The sequence below is a fragment of the Panthera uncia genome, assembly GCF_023721935.1.
Source record: "Panthera uncia isolate 11264 chromosome B3 unlocalized genomic scaffold, Puncia_PCG_1.0 HiC_scaffold_1, whole genome shotgun sequence".
Classification (NCBI taxonomy): Eukaryota; Metazoa; Chordata; class Mammalia; order Carnivora; family Felidae; genus Panthera; species Panthera uncia.
Window position 1 is genome coordinate 31,159,892 of NW_026057582.1, and position 17,721 is coordinate 31,177,612.

General features: G+C 45.8%; 1 protein-coding gene across 7 annotated transcripts in view; it reads right to left on the reverse strand.

The window, feature by feature from the left end:
* Positions 1 to 17,721, reverse strand: part of SUSD6 (sushi domain containing 6) — a 98,014-nt gene that overhangs the window by 42,866 nt on the left and 37,427 nt on the right. For 4 of the 7 annotated variants that reach the window (XM_049612570.1, XM_049612572.1, XM_049612571.1 and 1 more), the window contains exon 2: positions 9,770 to 9,970. In XM_049612570.1, coding sequence (XP_049468527.1) covers positions 9,770 to 9,890 — 121 coding nt within the window. In that variant the 5' untranslated portion in view covers positions 9,891 to 9,970. Of the gene's footprint in view, positions 1 to 9,361; positions 9,517 to 9,769; positions 9,971 to 12,391; positions 12,483 to 17,721 lie in introns of those variants that run through there. The other 3 variants (XM_049612574.1, XM_049612573.1, XM_049612576.1) reach the window with 3 other exon arrangements.

Genomic DNA, 17,721 nt, shown 5'->3' on the forward strand with positions numbered 1-17,721 from the left:
TCGAGGTTCTAGGAATTGGAATCCTGTCCATCATCAGAAAACCTCTCTGACATCCTCAAGAGAAAGGACTAGGAGTGCCTGTTCGTTCAAGAAACATACACAAAGCCTACTCTCCTTCCCCCAGGCCCTATTAACCCTACTGGTAAGGGGATGAGTGGTGCCTCATAGAGAAGATGACTGAATTGGATTTTGAAGGATGATGAGAGGTTTGGGAGGGAGGGGAAGAGGCAGGATTCCAGCCACAGGAATGCAGCCACTGGAAGAAGAGTGAGAATAGGTCTGAAGGTGCTATTGTGCAGGTAAAGAGGGAAAAGGAGTCCCCTTAGCCTTGACTTGAGGTACAGAGTAGACGGAGTTATGGGTGGGAAAGGGGAGCCAAACCCATTCAAGCTGTTCCTCCCGGTCCCTCCCCAGTGTCAGGGAATGTTTCAGAGTCAGCACGCATTCCTCCTCCTGACCTTTCCTCCCCAGGAGAGAGCCTACCTTTCCTCCCTCCCATCACCTAAGGGGACCCACACCCACAGTGGGTTCAAAGTTCCTCACCCAAGTTGAAAGTCTGCACACTGCAATGAACTCTTCTAGGCAGCCTTCCCAGTCCCACCCTTTCTCCTCAGAAGAGCCTCACCACCTGCATCCCCTAAGGCACAGAGGCACTTTCACACCGTTCTTAACTCCCCAGAAAGCTAGGGATGGAATCTTATGGGGAACCATAAATCAGTGCAGAGGCCCACAGGGTACTGCAGCTCACAGGGCTGTGCACTTGGCTGCTTTCTCCTCATGTGCAGGACAAGCCATGATTCTGCACAGCCCTGCTGGGAGGGACCCTCACCCCATAGAGTACCTTTCCCAGGTTGGGTCCACCTGGGATGATCACTGGCCTGGTTACAGCAAAGAAGCAAATGTATAAAGGACTTTGTCCTTACCTTCAAGGAGCTTATGTGCAAACACTTACATACCAAGATCTGAGTTGGAGAGTCATGATAGGAGAAGACCTCAAAGATCAGAGGCCGAAGGGGTCTACTGTCCAGGAGTCATGAAGCTGAGAGCCACACAGCCTACTGAAGTCACCAGCTAACTTCATTGGCCATTAAGCAGCAATTCTGAGCAGCCACGCATGGTCATCAGGAGGTTTAGTGGGGCTACACCGGCTCTAGACACCACAGGATCCTTTGCAAAGGCCTTCCCAAAGTATTAAGATCAACTGGGAAGCAGAAATAACCAAGGCTTCTCTCTCATCTGCTGCCACACCTCACCGTTCCCTGACCGGTGCTCAGTAAACATTATTGGGCTGCTCCTCAGGCCCACTCATTCCTCATCTGGTGGGTGACAATCCCAACAACATTCTCTTGTACCTCCCACCACTGCCAGAGTCAACAAGGCCCAACTGTCAGAACTCGAGCCAGTGACAACAGACACACAGGTCCTGTCCTCTCCCAAGGAGACATGTGTCTCCTACATGTGAAGAACTGATTGTCAGGCCCTTTCATATTTCATAAAGTGTTGCTTGTTACTCAGAATAACAAAGGCTACAGCACAGTTATTTTATAACCCTGTTTCTACTTGGCCATAACTTCCTGAAACACATTTCCCCTCTTGGGTTGAAATGCCTAAAATACTTTTGTGAATTAAAAAAAAAAAAAAAAAAAGGCTTTGCAAAGAAGAAATCTTGAAGAGAACCTGTTTATCTGCCCTGCACTACTTCCCAGAATTCTGAACGATTAAACAATTGTACTTTAGGAGACCTGCTACTGGCAGAGTTAACAAGTCAAAGAAGCTAAACATGGGGAAAATCCCCATCTCTGGGGAAGCAAATGAATCTAGGTAGAAAAGGGCTCTTAAAAGAAGAAATGCTGTCAAAATAGCTAAGAAAAGTAGGAGGGGGCAAAAGGATTACCATATGGGAGAGGAGACAAGAGAGTTCTTACTTAATTCTGATGTTGTATTCTCCCAGATGTGTTTAAGAATCTTTTATTTTTTTAAAAAAAAATTTTTTTTTTTAACGTTTATTTATTTTTGAGACAGAGAGAGACAGAGCATGAACGGGGGAGGGTCAGAGAGAGGGAGACACAGAATCTGAAACAGGCTCCGGGCTCTGAGCTGTCAGCACAGGGGCCCGAGGCAGGGCTGGAACTCACGGACCGCGAGATCGTGACCTGAGCCGAAGTTGGCGCTCAACCGACCGAGCCACCCAGGCGCCCCAAGAATCTTTTAAAATACAATCCTCCTCCCATCACATCATGGTGCTGATAAAAGGAAAAATGTCTTTAATTTGCAAAATGACTCCCAAGGTTCCTAACAAACAGCAGCTTTGAGGAACTCTGGCTCTGAAATGCCAACAAGAGACCCTCTCCGAAGCAAATGGCTTACTGTGAGATTACCTAGCTGATCCCCCACCCCTACCCCAGCAACAACATTGCTAAGGGGTACTGCTGCCCTTTTCTCCTTGTCTTCATATGCAAGATGCCAACATGGAAGTATTTGAGAATTACGGACTTATGAATTATGAATAACTCAGGCAGTATGCAGCCAACTCTACTCAGTATGTACTGAATTGAATCAAACAGAATCTAAGACTACAGAAGAAACAAGGTGCACCTTCCAACCTTGAGTCTGTCTGAATTAACTAGCTGTGTGGCAGCAGAAGTGCAGACTGTAGCAACTGCTGCTAGAATCTGATCTTTCAACTTGGAAATTACGTCTTTGTATGCCAGGCCATGTCCTAACTGCTTTATATATATACATTCTTATTTAATTCTTGCAACAGTCTTATGAAGTAGTCACTATTATCATGCCCATTTTAGGGAAACACTGGCAGCGAGGTCAGAAAAATTATCCAGGGTAACACAGAGAGCTATGAGTAGGGGCCGTATTCAAAATATTCAAACCCAGGCAACTGGACTCCAAGGTCCACGCTTTTGATCAGACTACACTGCCTCTCTAAAAACAAGGAGTCAATAAAAAAAGAATGAAATGCTGCCCTCTGCAACAACATGGATGGATCTACAGGATATAATGCTAAGTGAAATAAGTCTTCTGAGAAAGACAAATACCATATAATCTCACTCGTAAGTGGAATTTAAGAAACAAAACAAGCAAACAAAGAAAAAAAAGAGAACAACAAAACCCCAAAAAACCTCAAAACACAAAAACAAAAACCAGACTCTTAACTATACAGAGCAAACATACAGTTAACAGAGGGGAGGCGAGTGGGGGGGATAGATGAAATATGTGAAGGGGGAGGCGCCTGGGTGGCTGAGTCCATTAGCTGATCATGACTTCACCTCAGGTCATGATCTTGCAGTTCACAAATTCAAGCCCTGCATCGGGCTCTGTGCTGACAGCTCAGAGCCTGGAGCATGCTTCAGATTCTGTGTCTCCCTCTCTCTCTGCCCCTACCCTGCTCACGCTCTGTCTCTCTCAAAAATAAAAACATTTAAAAAAATTAAAAAGAAAGAGGTGAAGGGAATTACAAGTGCACTTACTGTGATGATCACAATGAATGTACAGAATTGTCAATCACTGTATTGTACACCTGAAACCAATATAACCCTGCATGTTCATTACACTGGAATTAAAAGCAACAAACAAGCAAGGGGCAGACCTGAAGGATAACAGATAGATGTTACCCTGAGCTGCATGAGTGACCTCAGTGCCACCACGAGAACTGCAGGTGGTATTTACTATTTTAAGGTGTTTATGAGTTGAATCCTATGCCACCTGACAAGAGACAGCTATGTGAACAAATGCTAGGGGACAATCCTTTTTTAATAGTTATAATCTAGGGCTCCTGGTTGGCTCAGTTAGAAGACCATGCATGCGACTCTCAATCTTGGGGTTGTGAGTTTGAGTCCTACATTGGGAGTAGAGATTACTTAAATAAACTTTTTAAATAAATAGTTATAATCTCACCCTTATCTTCTGGTACATTCAGATTTCATGCTTTACATTGGCTTCAGGTGAGGTGCACGAACAGGGCTAGGAGAGATCAGCAGCCAGCACCCCTCTCTTTCACCCAGCAGCATGAAAGGTTGTCTCTAAATGCTGCTGTCCCTCGGGGCCTCAACACTAAACACAAGGCCTGCCAAGGTCACTCCTGATCTGGCCACACTCCAGGGAGCCAGTCATACTAGCACCAGCCACCTGGAATGGGAGTGAGGGCTGCTCATGCCCTCTGCAGGCTCACATTCCTGAGTGATGCAAAGGAAAGGAATCTCCCAGCGGGTAAGAGGTGATGAAAGGATTCATCTGCAAACCTACTAGAATAATTAAGAACTCTGGAAGCTGACCCTAGGTTGTTGTGTTGTTTTTTTTAAGTGCCCTGTGGCCCCTTTTGCAGGAGTTGGGCAGGTAAGGATAACATCCTAGCTCACAAATTAGGCCAGGGTAGTAGGGCACCTTTGCTTAAAAGGTGGAGTCTGTGCTTACTGAGAGCTTTAGCCCAACTGAGACCCCCTCAGGTGTTCAGTTTGGTGGACTCCTGGTTTCTGTTCTTCAAAAGTTACAGTGCAAAGCTGATACCATGTGTTTGCAATGTTCTAAACATGGCACAACAATTAGCCTGAGGAGGGTAATTTCTCAATGTCTTTTTGAGACGCCAGGGTTCAGCAAGCCCTATAATGACCCATCCAGCCTCCTCCCACAATCCCCAAGTCTTTTTATAGTCACAGGTAATTACACCACGGAGAGATTACATCACTTTGTCAGCAGTGTTTACAACCGACAGGAAGATGCTCTGCGGATGTTTTGGGAACTACATCCTCATTTAGCAAACAATTTGCTGTGGTCTCTATTGTTCCTTTCCAAGAATAGAACCGCCCTGGTAAACCATGTGCCTAAACTGGGAACCAAACAATCAAGGGTCCCAGTACACGAGAACAGAAACCACCACAGAGGCAAACACAGTAACCCAGAGATGACTCCTGCATCCTTTATCCAGGGGAGGAAACACAGATGGAGTCTTTCTTCCTCTGTCAAAAGAATCATCCGAAGGTTGCCCCGAGTGCTCCAACAGGGTGACACAAGAAATGGGTCTCAGAGAAGCCTGCTGCCACTCAGCACACGCAGTGTGGTTCTCAGCAGACCATGGGCAGCAAAGTTAGACAGACTCGGCACAAATCCAAGCCAGCTTCCCCACAGACAACTGCCTGTCTCTGAGCAGGTTATGTAACCTCTCTCTGCCTTAGTTTCTCATCTGTAAAATGGTTACATGACCACGCAGCTCACAGGCTTTCCTAAGGGCTTTAAATGGGATGACACACAGAGAGCCTGACACACAAATGATGCTCTGTACATGTCAACTTCCTGCCTGTTCTCACCTCTCAGCTCAGTGTACATTATCTCTGACTCCAGGTCCCTTCAGAGATGCAAGATGAGCCAGGGCCACTTGTCAACATCTCTCCAGCACATCAACACGAAGAGCCAAAGCCGTATCACACCCCTGAGAGCCTTGTTCTCAAGGTTTTCCCTCTTCAGTGAACACTAACTGCCATGCTTTCTCACTCTGCTGCATAGAAATACAGATGAGATTTTAAAATGGCTTTAGGTGCTTGTGTGATGTTTAACATGGCCTAAAGTGTCATGGAAACACTCTTGGGGCGAGGGGTTGGGGTTGGAAATCAGAAACAAGTAAAATACTGAGTTTTTTCAGCAAATGCTCAGGAAAGGGAGAGAATGAAAATCAAAAGCTTTTTACATGAGTCAGCAAGCCAGCTGGGTTGAGACCATCAGACTATGGAAACATGAGCTTTCTGGAAGGCAAAGGGGTTTCCAGAAGTAACCAAAACTTCCTCAACTGGTCAAGTTTGACACCTCCTCCCAATTCCTTATCCCCAACACAATGACTTTGCATCTTCATTTTTTTTTTCTTAAAGACAGCAAAGGATGTCATCTGCATAAAGTCTCCTGCCCAGCATGACTCAACAGTGGGTCACATACCAACCCTGTTGTTGTTATTATTTGGGAATTACACGACACATTTTATATGCCAGGTGCCCTCCAATCATTTTTATTAGTCTACACAACACCAACCTAACATCCTTAAGGATTCGATTTCTGTTTTAAAGGAGACACAAAGAGGTCAACTGATTTGCCTAAGGTCCTAAAGCAAGTTTCTTAAGATCCTGGGTAAAGGGAAGGAGTTGTGTGAGATCTGGGAAAGGCTGCTGCACAGCTGAGACCCTGATTCCTCTCTGGTTCAAGAAGAGAGGCAAGCTGTGTACTATGCATATAATTTTATTTTCAATTCTGGTCTTTTGCCTGTATGGTGTGACCAAGTGTAAAGAGGTAAGATACTCTTCCTTCTGCTACTCCAAGAAAGGAAACTTCCAATGATTTTCCCCATATCTGCTTAAGGAATGACCAAGGGGGAAGCTGGACCCACTGCCTCCCTAACACCTTCTCCATTATAACTCCAAATCCCAAACTGTAGATAAGAGAAACCAAGATGGAAAACTGAACTCGATCATGGCACAACTCTGCCCCAGAACTCTCAAGTGCCTGTTCCTACATGATTCTTTTCTTCTAGACCTGAGCAATTATGACCAAGACTAAGGGTGACTGTGGAATTTATAACCAGAGACTCTACAGATGAACTGCCCCCCAGAAGACACCCACTTACGCATGTCTGGTGGGAGTCTCACAGTTACGAGTGTGTATGTACACACAAAGACTACAGCCCACTGGGTAACAAAGGCTGTGTATTTTATAAGCACCTCATTTTACAATGCCTCTGGAATAAGTGTTCAAGTGCAGCCACAGGAGCAGGTAAGGTAGGCACGAAGAGGAAGAGGGGACTTTTTTTGAACTGGCATGCCTTTCCTCAACTTCAGGGTATCTGAGAGCTCTGGTTTCTTGGCAAGCTGCTTATGGCAGGCACAGCCATGCAGGTGTGCTATGGGTTTCAGGCCAAGGAGTGTGTGCCTTCTTCACCGAGAAGCCACTCCAGAGAGGGAAAAAACCAGCAGCAACTTGGTGCACTGGATCTAAGTAATGGTAAAACCCCTTCCACTGCCTGCATCCTGCTCTGTGCCAGTACACATGTTTTATGGGAAGGAGAAAAGACTTGGGGGGTTGGGGGTTGCAGGGAAGGGAGGATTCTTTGCAGATGGGGGAGGGGAAAAAAAGCTACAGAGCCAACGTTTCCATCCTGCTCTGAGCCCACACTACAGACATACATTTTTCCACATTGGAGAATAATAATCCCTTTATCCAGCCAGTCTGAAACCATCAGTTCCTGATAATTGAATTCAGACCTTGGGTGGAAAGTTGGGAAGGTGTGGGTAGTTGGAAAATGGGGTGGGAAATGGGAGGAGGCAGAGGTGGAGCCCATAAAAAGGAGGGTGGCAGTAGGCGGAATGGCTTAATGAAGCTAAGGAAGTTAGAGGCCTCAGACACCAAAGGCAGACCTTCTGCCTTAAAATTGCCAGGTCACACGACCAGACAGCTCCCCTAGTGGAGCCTTGGAAGAAGGTGGTCTTGGTAGCATACTAGGCACTAGGTCAGGTTCTGGAGCCTGGGCCCTAGGACCCTAGGCAAGTGCATGACCTCTAAAATCCTAGCTCTGACAGTTATTCCATTCATGCACATACTTATCGAGCACTATTTGTTCGCGTCTAGGGGTAGGGTGGCAAATCTCTTCTAGAAAGGGTCAAATATCTTAAAGTCTAGGCTTTGGGGTGAAACCGTCTATGTCACAACCATCCAACACCTGCCACTGCAGCACAAATACAGCCATATTTATATTCATAAATATAAAGAATAAACACTGCTATCTTCCAATAAAACTTTATAGGCACTGAAATGTGAGCTCACAATTTTTATGTATCATGAAATATTATTCTTTTGATTTTTTTCCCCAATCATTTAAAAATATAAAAACCATTCTTGGCTCACAGGCCATACAAAAGCAGCAGGAAGGATTCGGTCCATGGACTGTCACTTGCCAACATCTGCTCTGGAGATACAGTGGTGAATAAGGCAGGATCTCTATATTCTATGGCTCTGTGACTACAGCTTCTAGAGGCCTCCTCTGGCTTTGGCTTATATGCCCTGCAAACGTAAGCCCTGCTTCATCTGGTTGCACAACTGGTGTAGTCTGGCCTTCTTTTCCTTTGAAATCTCATATATAGTCATGAGGCCTACATTGTGGGGTCTCAATCATTAGTAGTGGCCTCCTTGGTTGTGCCAGGGGCTCCTCACAGCCAAAGAGGTGTTATGCTTTGTGAGAAAGGTTTAAGTGTCAGAACAGAGTAAAGAAGAGGCAGCAGAAGAGGAAATCTGCACGTGTGTGGTGGAAAAGACTATAATGCAACAACAAAGGGGTAACTGTTTTTCTCAACAGTTCAGAAGAAAAAGCTTAGATGAGACTGTACCATTATCTTCATGTGTCGCGTAAGCGGGTGGCAGGGGTTGATAGAAAAAGAATGAGAGGGGGCGCCTGGGTGGCTCAGTCAATTAAGCACCTGACTCTTGATTTCTGTTCAGGTCATGATCTCATGGCGCATGGGCTCTGCACGGACAGCACAGAACCTGCTTGGGATTCTATCTGCCCCTGCCCTGCTCACGTTCTCTCTTTCAAAATAAATAAATAAACTTAGAAAAAATAATCAAGTGTTCAAAAGAAAGAATGAGAAAGAGCACTGTATGGGGACTCTACGTGCCACACTATACCACACTGCTCTCATCCTTCAAGTCCCCTTCCAGAATCTACCTGAGATCCCTCTCCAGGGAATGCTGTCCAAAGAAAACTGCCGTATAAATGTATCTAATGAAGACTGGTAGGGGCCCCACTACTGTTGAGTTCATTCATAATTAGTTGAGACCCCTACTGGTACTTGCAGATACAGAGGCAGGTTCTCTAGCGTCACCCAGAGGCCTATGGTACACATCAGAATATGTGCTTTCTAAAAAGGACGCCAGGTCGAGAGGACCACATGAAGAGAACCTAAGAAGGGTCTTCAGAGCACAGCAGAAGGCAACAAGGATCAAGCTCATGGCTACATCTCTAGCCACTGCTACAGCTCTTGCAGCCCATCAGCTTCAACCAGAAAAGTCCGTAGAATTATGAAAGTATAAACTGAGAGAAGTGGATAGGACCTTAAAGGTATCTGGGTCAACCCCCCTCATTTGATAAATGGAGAAACTAAGCCACAGAATGCCTAAGTGGCTTGTCCAGGATCACGAAGTTTATAGTGTCAGTGACCAGGTCCTCCTTTCATTAAGTTACAACACCTCAACTTTGTACTTATTCTGAGAAAAAAACATAAAAAGACAAGAAACACACAATAAGCTAACAATCATTAAGTGCTTGCTGTGTTATCTCAGACAATCTTCACCCCCCCTCCCCCCCCAGGGTAGGTACTACTTTTATCCGATTCTGTAGCTGAGAGGTAAGGAGATCTGCTCAGGTCGCAGAGCCAGCAATGGGACTAGACTCAGAACACAGGCAGTCTGATTCCAAAACGTGCACCCTGCTGAATATCGTGTTCTGAATCCCTCCATCCTGCCTGGTGACTCCAGCTGCGGGGGAAAGGGGCGACAATGTCAGCCCAGCAGGTTCCTACACACCCGTCTCCCAGGTGACTCAAGAGGCCCCTTAATGCCACACCCCCAGGCCTGGCCCCCCCCAGCTATACCACGGCACAAAAGCCCACCTCCACCCTCTTCTCTCCCTGCAACTTCCCGCTAGATGGACAGTGCCCTATCCCAGCCTTTGGGAGAAACAATGGTACTGAGTCTTTTCCCTCCCACACAGGGGCAGTCGGGGACCCACCTGAGGCAAGTCCGTCTCCAAGGAGGGTGCTAAGGATCACCAGTGGAAGGAACACTCCATGTCCCGCGGAGGCCACGGCCAACGCTGAGGTGCTCTTTGGTGTTATCCTGCCATGGCACATCTTTTATCCGTCCAAGTTATTTTAAAAAGAAAAAATTTAAAAGCCAGAAGAATTCTAAAGTCAGCCACGGGTAGATTTACCTATAAAAAAAAAAACAGAAAACAAGGACATAAGTGAAAACTTTGGCCCTAAGTTAGCTGCAAGTAGGCACTGTAGCAAGGAAGCCATAATCACATACAAAATGCTAGTAACTGAATTCCTGCTGCCAGAAGGGACAGGCACATAAGTGGCTTTTCAACTCCTATGTGGGGAAATGCCGAGGCCTGCAGCAAGCTGCCATCAATGTCAGCATCTAGGAGCCAGATCCTCGCTCTAGGACGAGGAGACCAACACAAGCTCACCTGGAAATCTGTCAGGCATGGCAGAACTTTCAGCAACTGCCCAGGCTCTGCCCCCACCGCCTCCAACAGAGAAGAGGAGAGAGAGGCAGCTGTTGACACAGATGCTACACCCCTGAGTCAGGCTTTGCCTTTGCCATTTGGACTCAGAGCGAGTTCAACCGACCGAAAGGAAAAAAAAATAGAGAACACGTGTCTTAAAGGGAGAAATACACCGCCTAGAGAAGGAATGCAGCTGCGGGTGCCAAGGGCCCACGGCTAGGCTTGCTCAGCTGCCAGAGGCCGGATGAGCCCCTGAGGATCTGACACTGACTCCACAGCCATGAATCTCAAAAATGGACCAATTACTCCAGGCTCACCTGACACACCTGTGACCCCAAGAGGCCACACTTGCTGGGTGTCCCTGACAAGGACTGGGAGAGGACGGGCTGTGACTGTTAATTAGCACCCCCACCCACTCTAGTTCAGATGATGACTTCAGAAGAGTAGGAACCAGGGTCTTTAAAAAATATATGTATCAGGGGTTAAGACTTTAAGGGATTACTTTCTATAAGCCTTCAGAGAAGCAGCTGAGTTGATGATGATACACTATGATATGGGCCTATTATATTTTAGTTAAGTCATTTGATTTTATTTACCCTAGTTTATAACAAGTATTCCAAATAATAAGATTATACTCCCTTTTTAAATTCCATACACACCTCCTTCTCCATTAATAAGGCTTTATGTAAATAGATAAGGGAGCCTGCCATCTACAACCCTAATAAAGGATGCCTCTGAGACTCTGCCAGGGATATTAAACAGACCTGCCTTTAATCCATGTCTGAAGCCTTGACTCAGGCCTACATCCCCTTCTAAAGAGAGTTACTGCAAACAGCAACATGAGCTACCTCAGCATGAAGGAAAAGCAGCTAGGAGGGCCTTCAATGAGCATGAGCTAGCCACTGGGTCCTTACTCACTACCCCTAAGTAGCTGTGACTATAGCAGTCTTCTGTCCACAGCTTTTACCCAGACTCCAACTTGAGCCTTTAACGCTGTAGAAAAGGGATGGTTCATGAAGAGGTCTAGGGGTGGAGTCTGTAAGTGACCGAAAACAGTACGCAAAACCGTGTGTGTGTAAATGTGTGGAATGTGTATATATTTATGTGGCTAAGAACAGCAGAGTTAGAATGCCAGAATTCCAATCTGTGTCCTCTATTATGACCATGTGGCCAAATCACTCTCTTAGCCTCAGTTTCCTCATCTGTAAAATGGGAGCAGTAACCATATGTCTTCGTTGGTTTGATGTAAGGATTAGGATCAAAGCACTTGGCAGTTCCTGGCACTTTGCCAGTACTCAGTAAATACTGCCTGCTGTTGCTGTTGTAATTAGTAATAAGGCTGAGCTGCAGAGACCTTAGAGGTCATCAGGCTTTACCTCCTCATTCAGGAGATGCCAAAACCCAAGGTCAGAAGAGGTTCAACAATATGTCCAGTTAGCAATGGGTGCTGTCATTTTTGATTCATCCACAGCAGGTATTTGTACCAGGCAGTCATCACCCCCTGAAGGCAACATTGAGAATAACACGTGGTTGGGCCACATTACAGCACGTGCACAACAAATATTTCTATAGTGAATGGATGGGGCTGGATCAGAGTGGTGCTTAGGTGTTCTGTGCACAAGTGAAGGTAACCAACCAAGAGAGACTCCCCAGAGGAGGTGATGCTGACTGCTAGTGCATATGTTTAGTGAAAAAGAAGGTACCAAATACAAGTGGAACAGAACAATGGGAGCACAGCACGCTTGGCAGAGGCTAGAGTTAAGGGCTAGGCCAAGGAGGTCAAACTTTACCCTGAAAACCATGTACAGCTTAGAGGATCATAAACAGAGGAGTTATAAGACCAAATTCATTTAGGAAGAGCACTGTGGCAAGGATTTTAGAGGAAGGGAAGTGGGGGGCATCAAGTGGTAAAGGATCTTAAATTTAGCATCATTAACGTGGAGCTCTTTCGAGGGCAATTTGACAATATCTGTCACATATTCTCTAACCTATCAGTTCTACTTCTAGAATCCGTCCTCAAAAATCGCATGAGCAATGATATAGATGCAAGACAGTCACTGAATTCTTTGTACTGGCAAAAGACTGAAGTGAGGCAAGTTAAACAAGTGGTCATACACACACCTAACAAAATACCACGTACTGGTCTAAAAAGAGTTAGGCAGGAGGTGCCTCAGTGGCTCAGTCGGTTAAGCATTCAGGTCTTGATCTCAGCGTCCTGGGTTCAAGCACCGTGATGGGCTCCATGCTGGGTGTGGAGCCTACTAAAAAAATTAAAAAGAACTAGGCAGGTCTAGTCTGTCCTCATATATGAAATGACTTCCACAATCAGTACATGAAGAAAGCCACTTGCGAGGCTGCATGTATTTTTAAAGGGGATACACACACACACACTCTTGCATGCCATGAAAATCTCTGCCTGGAATGATGCACAAGAAATAGGTAGCTAATAATTGCCTTCAGGGTGGAGAAGTGAGCAATTAATAGGGAAATAACTCGTTTTTCGCCATATGTATTCCTTTTTAATGTCCTTGAGTATACTGTACCTTGTGCATGCATTACCTATTCAAACAGATAAAATGTAAAGTAAAATTAATGTAGCCACGTGTTCCAGTAGACCACCTGTCTCCTCCCTCAACATACGGACTGATGTTCAAATAAACCTGATTGCTCCTCCTACCAGGAATATAGTCACTCTTAGGGCTCAGCACAAGAGTTGCCTGGAGGAATTCTTTTCTGACACTTCACACCACACCCACCTCCAGTAGGACTAACCCCCTCTTATTCCCAAAGTGTCTTGAGCACCCTGCTAGGACTGTACCTCTAACAGGTTAATGCGTCTACATGTTTATCTGTCTCACCTCACCAGACTCAAAGCTCCTTGAAGGCAGTGAACAAATGCCTGCCAAACTCATGAATACTGTGGGGAGGAGCCAATATAGAATTAGGAAAAAGATACACAAATAGGAGCTCCTGTTTTGTCTTATTTGAGAGAAACAACGGACTCCTCCCCCTGACTTAAGGAGCTCCCTGGGCCAAAGGACCAATTCCACCACGAAGCCTAACACCTGATCAAGTGCATGACAGATGGGGTAGTGACGATGGGGGCTTTGCAAAGGAGAGAAAAGATGAATAGAGAATAGAGGGTAGTCAGTGGGAGTGTTTACTTGCAAGGCTAGGCCAAGAGTTAGTGCTTCAGAAACAATAGAGAGAAAAGCGAAGCCCTGTGACCCCAGGGTATTGCTCAGAATGGGAGAACCTGGCTACTGTGGAGAAAAGGTCACACTATACATATCTTATCATTTTAAGAAGGCATCTGCTTTAAACACAGAATTAAAAAATAAAATAAAACCTGGACTTGAACTGTGGCTTTAGAGCAAGTGAAAAGAAAAACATTTCAGAAAAAATTAACTAGATATTCATTAGCCCTAGAGAAATACATGGAGGAGTAGGAGGAGGGGAAGGGGAAAGAGGAGGAAGAAGAGGAAGGAGGAGGAGGAAGAGGAAGTAGATCCTGGTTGTCTGGGCTGGGGGAGGAAGGAATGCGGAGTTAGTGTTTAACAAGTACAAAGTTCCGTTTTTGCCAGATGCCAAGAGTTCTGGAGACGGATGGTGGTGATGGTTGCACAACAGTGGGAATGTGCTTAATGTCACTGACCTGCATACTTACAACTGGTTTAAGATGATTGATTTCATTTTATGTGTATTTTACCACAAAAAATATTGGGAAAAAATTATGATTAAAGAGGAGCCTGGAACTAAGCCTCGTCTTTAAAGATGGCACTTATCCACCCTCACAAGGCATGTCACATTTAAACTTAGAGGTAAGAAGAGAGAAGAAAGAAAAGAGAAAGCCTGAGGCTGCATGTCAGTCCCATCTCTGCCACTAAACAGCTGACTGGTCTCCCTGGCTTCCATTTGCACATCTAAGAAAGGCTCTACGGTCTCTCTCAGCCACAGAATTCTCCAAACATCCAAGCTTCTCTGTGTATCACACAACCCTTCCTCCAGCAGCCAGTTTCCCCTCTAAAATATGGGGTGTAGAGGAGTCATGGAAAGTCTGCATTCATCCTTTTCTGATAATCTTTCCTGGGACCATGGCTGCACCCCAACAGTGTGTGGTAGAAAGAGACCCCATGAGCTAGAATGTCAGCCCCTCAAGGTCAGTGTCTGGTCTTTCCCCCTCAGTGAACTCAGAACATTAAAAGCAGGGTGACTGTGCTCTGCTGAACGTCATGAACACTCATCTCCTGTTCAAAATGATCCTCTGTGACGATCCATGGCTCTGATTTGGGGAAGCCACTTACCTCATTTTTGCCTCTGTTACCTCATTTCTGCCTTGTTTCCTCATCTATAAAACGGGGTTGTTGCTTGCTTTAAATATCTCCCTACTCTCTAATGAGGCTCAAAAAGGACAAAATACAAAGGACAGCTCTATAAACTGAAAAGACTCAGGTCCTTCTATCTACAGTTCTGGCCTAGAAGCCAACACAGCAGAGGTCTGAGAAACTGCTCATAAAAAATGACGATGAAAACAGGACAGGCTTCTGGAGTAAAGGACAACCTGTAACATGAACCCAAAGTTCACGTGGTTTGCGTATCGTTGCCATAGATGCTTCCAGGTTAACCAAAGAGCCTGAAAAGATTAAAGGTGTCCTCAGAGTCACCTTCAAAAATGGCTCACAGACTAGGGAAGCAGCAGCACCAGGTGGGGCCAGCCATGAAACCACCACAGCACCCTGTCCCCAAGACAGCTGAGGGCCCAGACCTCCTCAGCCCATGTGCCTGGTTGCCTTGGGGCCTACCCCTGGAGAATGTCACAGTCCTCCTGGAGTGGCAGGGTCATGTCACACTCTACTGATCTCTCCTTTGTGAGACAAGGGTCCTGACTCTGTCAAGCTTGGCTCCCAGGTGCTAAGTAGGTTTCTCTACAGTTCTAGGAGATCAGCCTCAGTCTCCATGTAATTGTCAGGACTGATTATTTCCTAAACTATGACCCATCTCTCCATTAGTTAAGAGAGGAAACTAGATGGGTAAAACCAACAAAATCCTTTTCTTGCCTCAGATCTAGTCGGGAAAGAAGATGGTGGTAGTAGACAGTCTGGAACAAGAAAGTCTGGTTTTTTTCCATGAACCGACTTCACCAGCCCCAGTGCTGCTACGTTGACAGTGGAAGACAAAGAATAGTTCATGAAATGTGACCAGAATTTAACCAGTTAATTACCTTTCAGAGTGTAAAGATAGGAAGTCCTAACTCTGCAAAGTCCAAAGTCTCCCAGAGGGTTTGGTAAGAGAAGTGGCTAACGTGCCAGGAAGGCCTCTCTTCCTGCTCCCTTTCTTCTCTTCCATGTCTCCCCCACTTCCCTCCCACTCACCCTGAAATAGCTAGGCCACGGCAGCAAAAGACATCTAAACGTTTATCAGATCCTAATGCTTCCCACTCTTGCTTCCAAAATGAAAAAATGAAGTTACTTCTAGATGTCTTTAGTTTACTTTTCCCCCCTGTGACTCCTTCCAATCTTGCTAACCCCTGTATCTTCCCCTTCCTTTTGTGCCACTAACATGTGAGGGCCTCAACAGGCACAAACTCTTCTACTGGACTTGAAGATCCGTGACAGCCAGAACGGTACCTTATCCATTTCCTTTTCATCTCCAGCTCCAAAGCCCAAAAGACACAGTCAAACTCATTAAAATTCACCTCCTAGAAATACCAAAATAACCCTCAGCTTTCCTCATAAGCCACCTAAACCAGAATAGGGTAGGTGTTAGCAGTTTTTCTGAATCACCTTGATATTCTTTGTATCCTTGTCTGGCTTCTCCAGAAGCTACATCCTCTTGTTGTCACACTTTCCCCCTACCGTATTCATCAGGCTGCAGACAGCAGGACATCAGCAGACAAGCTGCCCCCACCCCCATCCTAAGCCTTCTCTTTAACAGTCTCCAACCTAACAGCAGAAGGACTGCAGCATGGACCTGAATGCATAAGAGAGCTCTAGGTCCCAGCTCCACCAACCAGTCATTCTTCCTGGTCTTCAGGGGGTGGGCCTGGATGATCCCCGAATGCCCTTTCAGTTCTAAGGAATCTGGAATGTCTTCTAGGGAATAGGAGGGGCCCAGGAATATTTTCTCCAAAAACATAAGTAAACAAAAGTACTAACTGGAAGGAACAAATGTTAAATCCTTCCTCTATGTTCTGCATGAGGAGTCCTCTCCCCCTTCATCTTCCAAGACCCATCCTAGCATCTGTCTCCCTCTGCACTGCAGCAAACTCAGGAAACTCCACTTTCCCATTTAGAGCTTAATCAATCCATCAGCACATTTGTATAGGCCATTTGTACACAGTGTTCCTAAAGTGCTTTCCAAAAATAACAAATGTCTGACAACAACAACAAAAAAACCCAGCCTCCACGTGTACACGTGCACGCACACACATGCGCACATACACACACAAGCGTGCGCGCGCATGAGACACAGCCTGCGTCACACACAGGGACCACTGCAGAGCTGTAGGGGCCCAGAGAAAAGAGAGAAGGACTGAAGAGAACAAAATAACACACACAGACTCAAGACAGGACAGAAAAAAAAGGAGAGTGAAGGCAGAGTGGCTGTGAGCAGGGACTTGGCTCAGTCAGTAAATTTCCGACCCTGAACGCAGGAAACCGCTGCTTCTCTAGTCCCAGCTTCACCAATAACTGATGGGCTGAACTAGGACAAATCACACCACCTCCCTATGCCTCTGTCTCCTCATAAGTAAAATGAAACAGTTCAACTAAATATTTCTCAGGCAGACTGGGATGGTGGAAAGATTCTAGCAGACTGGGCCAGAATCTCTGCTCTGCTTGGATATTATTAGTGGGGTGATCTAGGGCAAATCATTCAGTTCCCATCTATAAACTGGATACACAATACCCACTTCATTGGGTTGTTGTGAGATGGAAATGAGATAAATGTGAAGGATGCAGGATGGTGTATGGAACAGTGGGCACTCAAATCAGTGCTGGCTAAGGCCCCTTCCTGCTCTGACCAGCTCTGATTGAGCAGCCACTGGATTCCTAAAGGGCACTGTTTCAGCTGGGCTGGAAACATATGTCCTGAGACTACGCTCAAAACACAAATTAGTTTAGATGAAAGAACTGCCAACAGGTGAACCTCCAAGGTTGTCCTCCATGAAGTTCTAAAAATCTATCTTTGGGGGTACCTGGGTGGCTCAGTCGGTTAAGTGTCTGACTTCAGCTCAGGTCATGATCTTGCAGTTCACTGGCTCGAGCCCCACGTCGGGCTCTGTGCTGACAGCTCAGAGCTTGGAGCCTGCCTCAGATTCTGTGTCTCCCTCTCTCTCTGCTCCTCCCCCACTCACGCTCTGTCTCACTCTTTCTCTCAAAAATAAACATTAAAATAAAATTTTTAATAAAAAAATAAAAAATGTATCTTTTAAGGAACTTAGCACTCCTTCC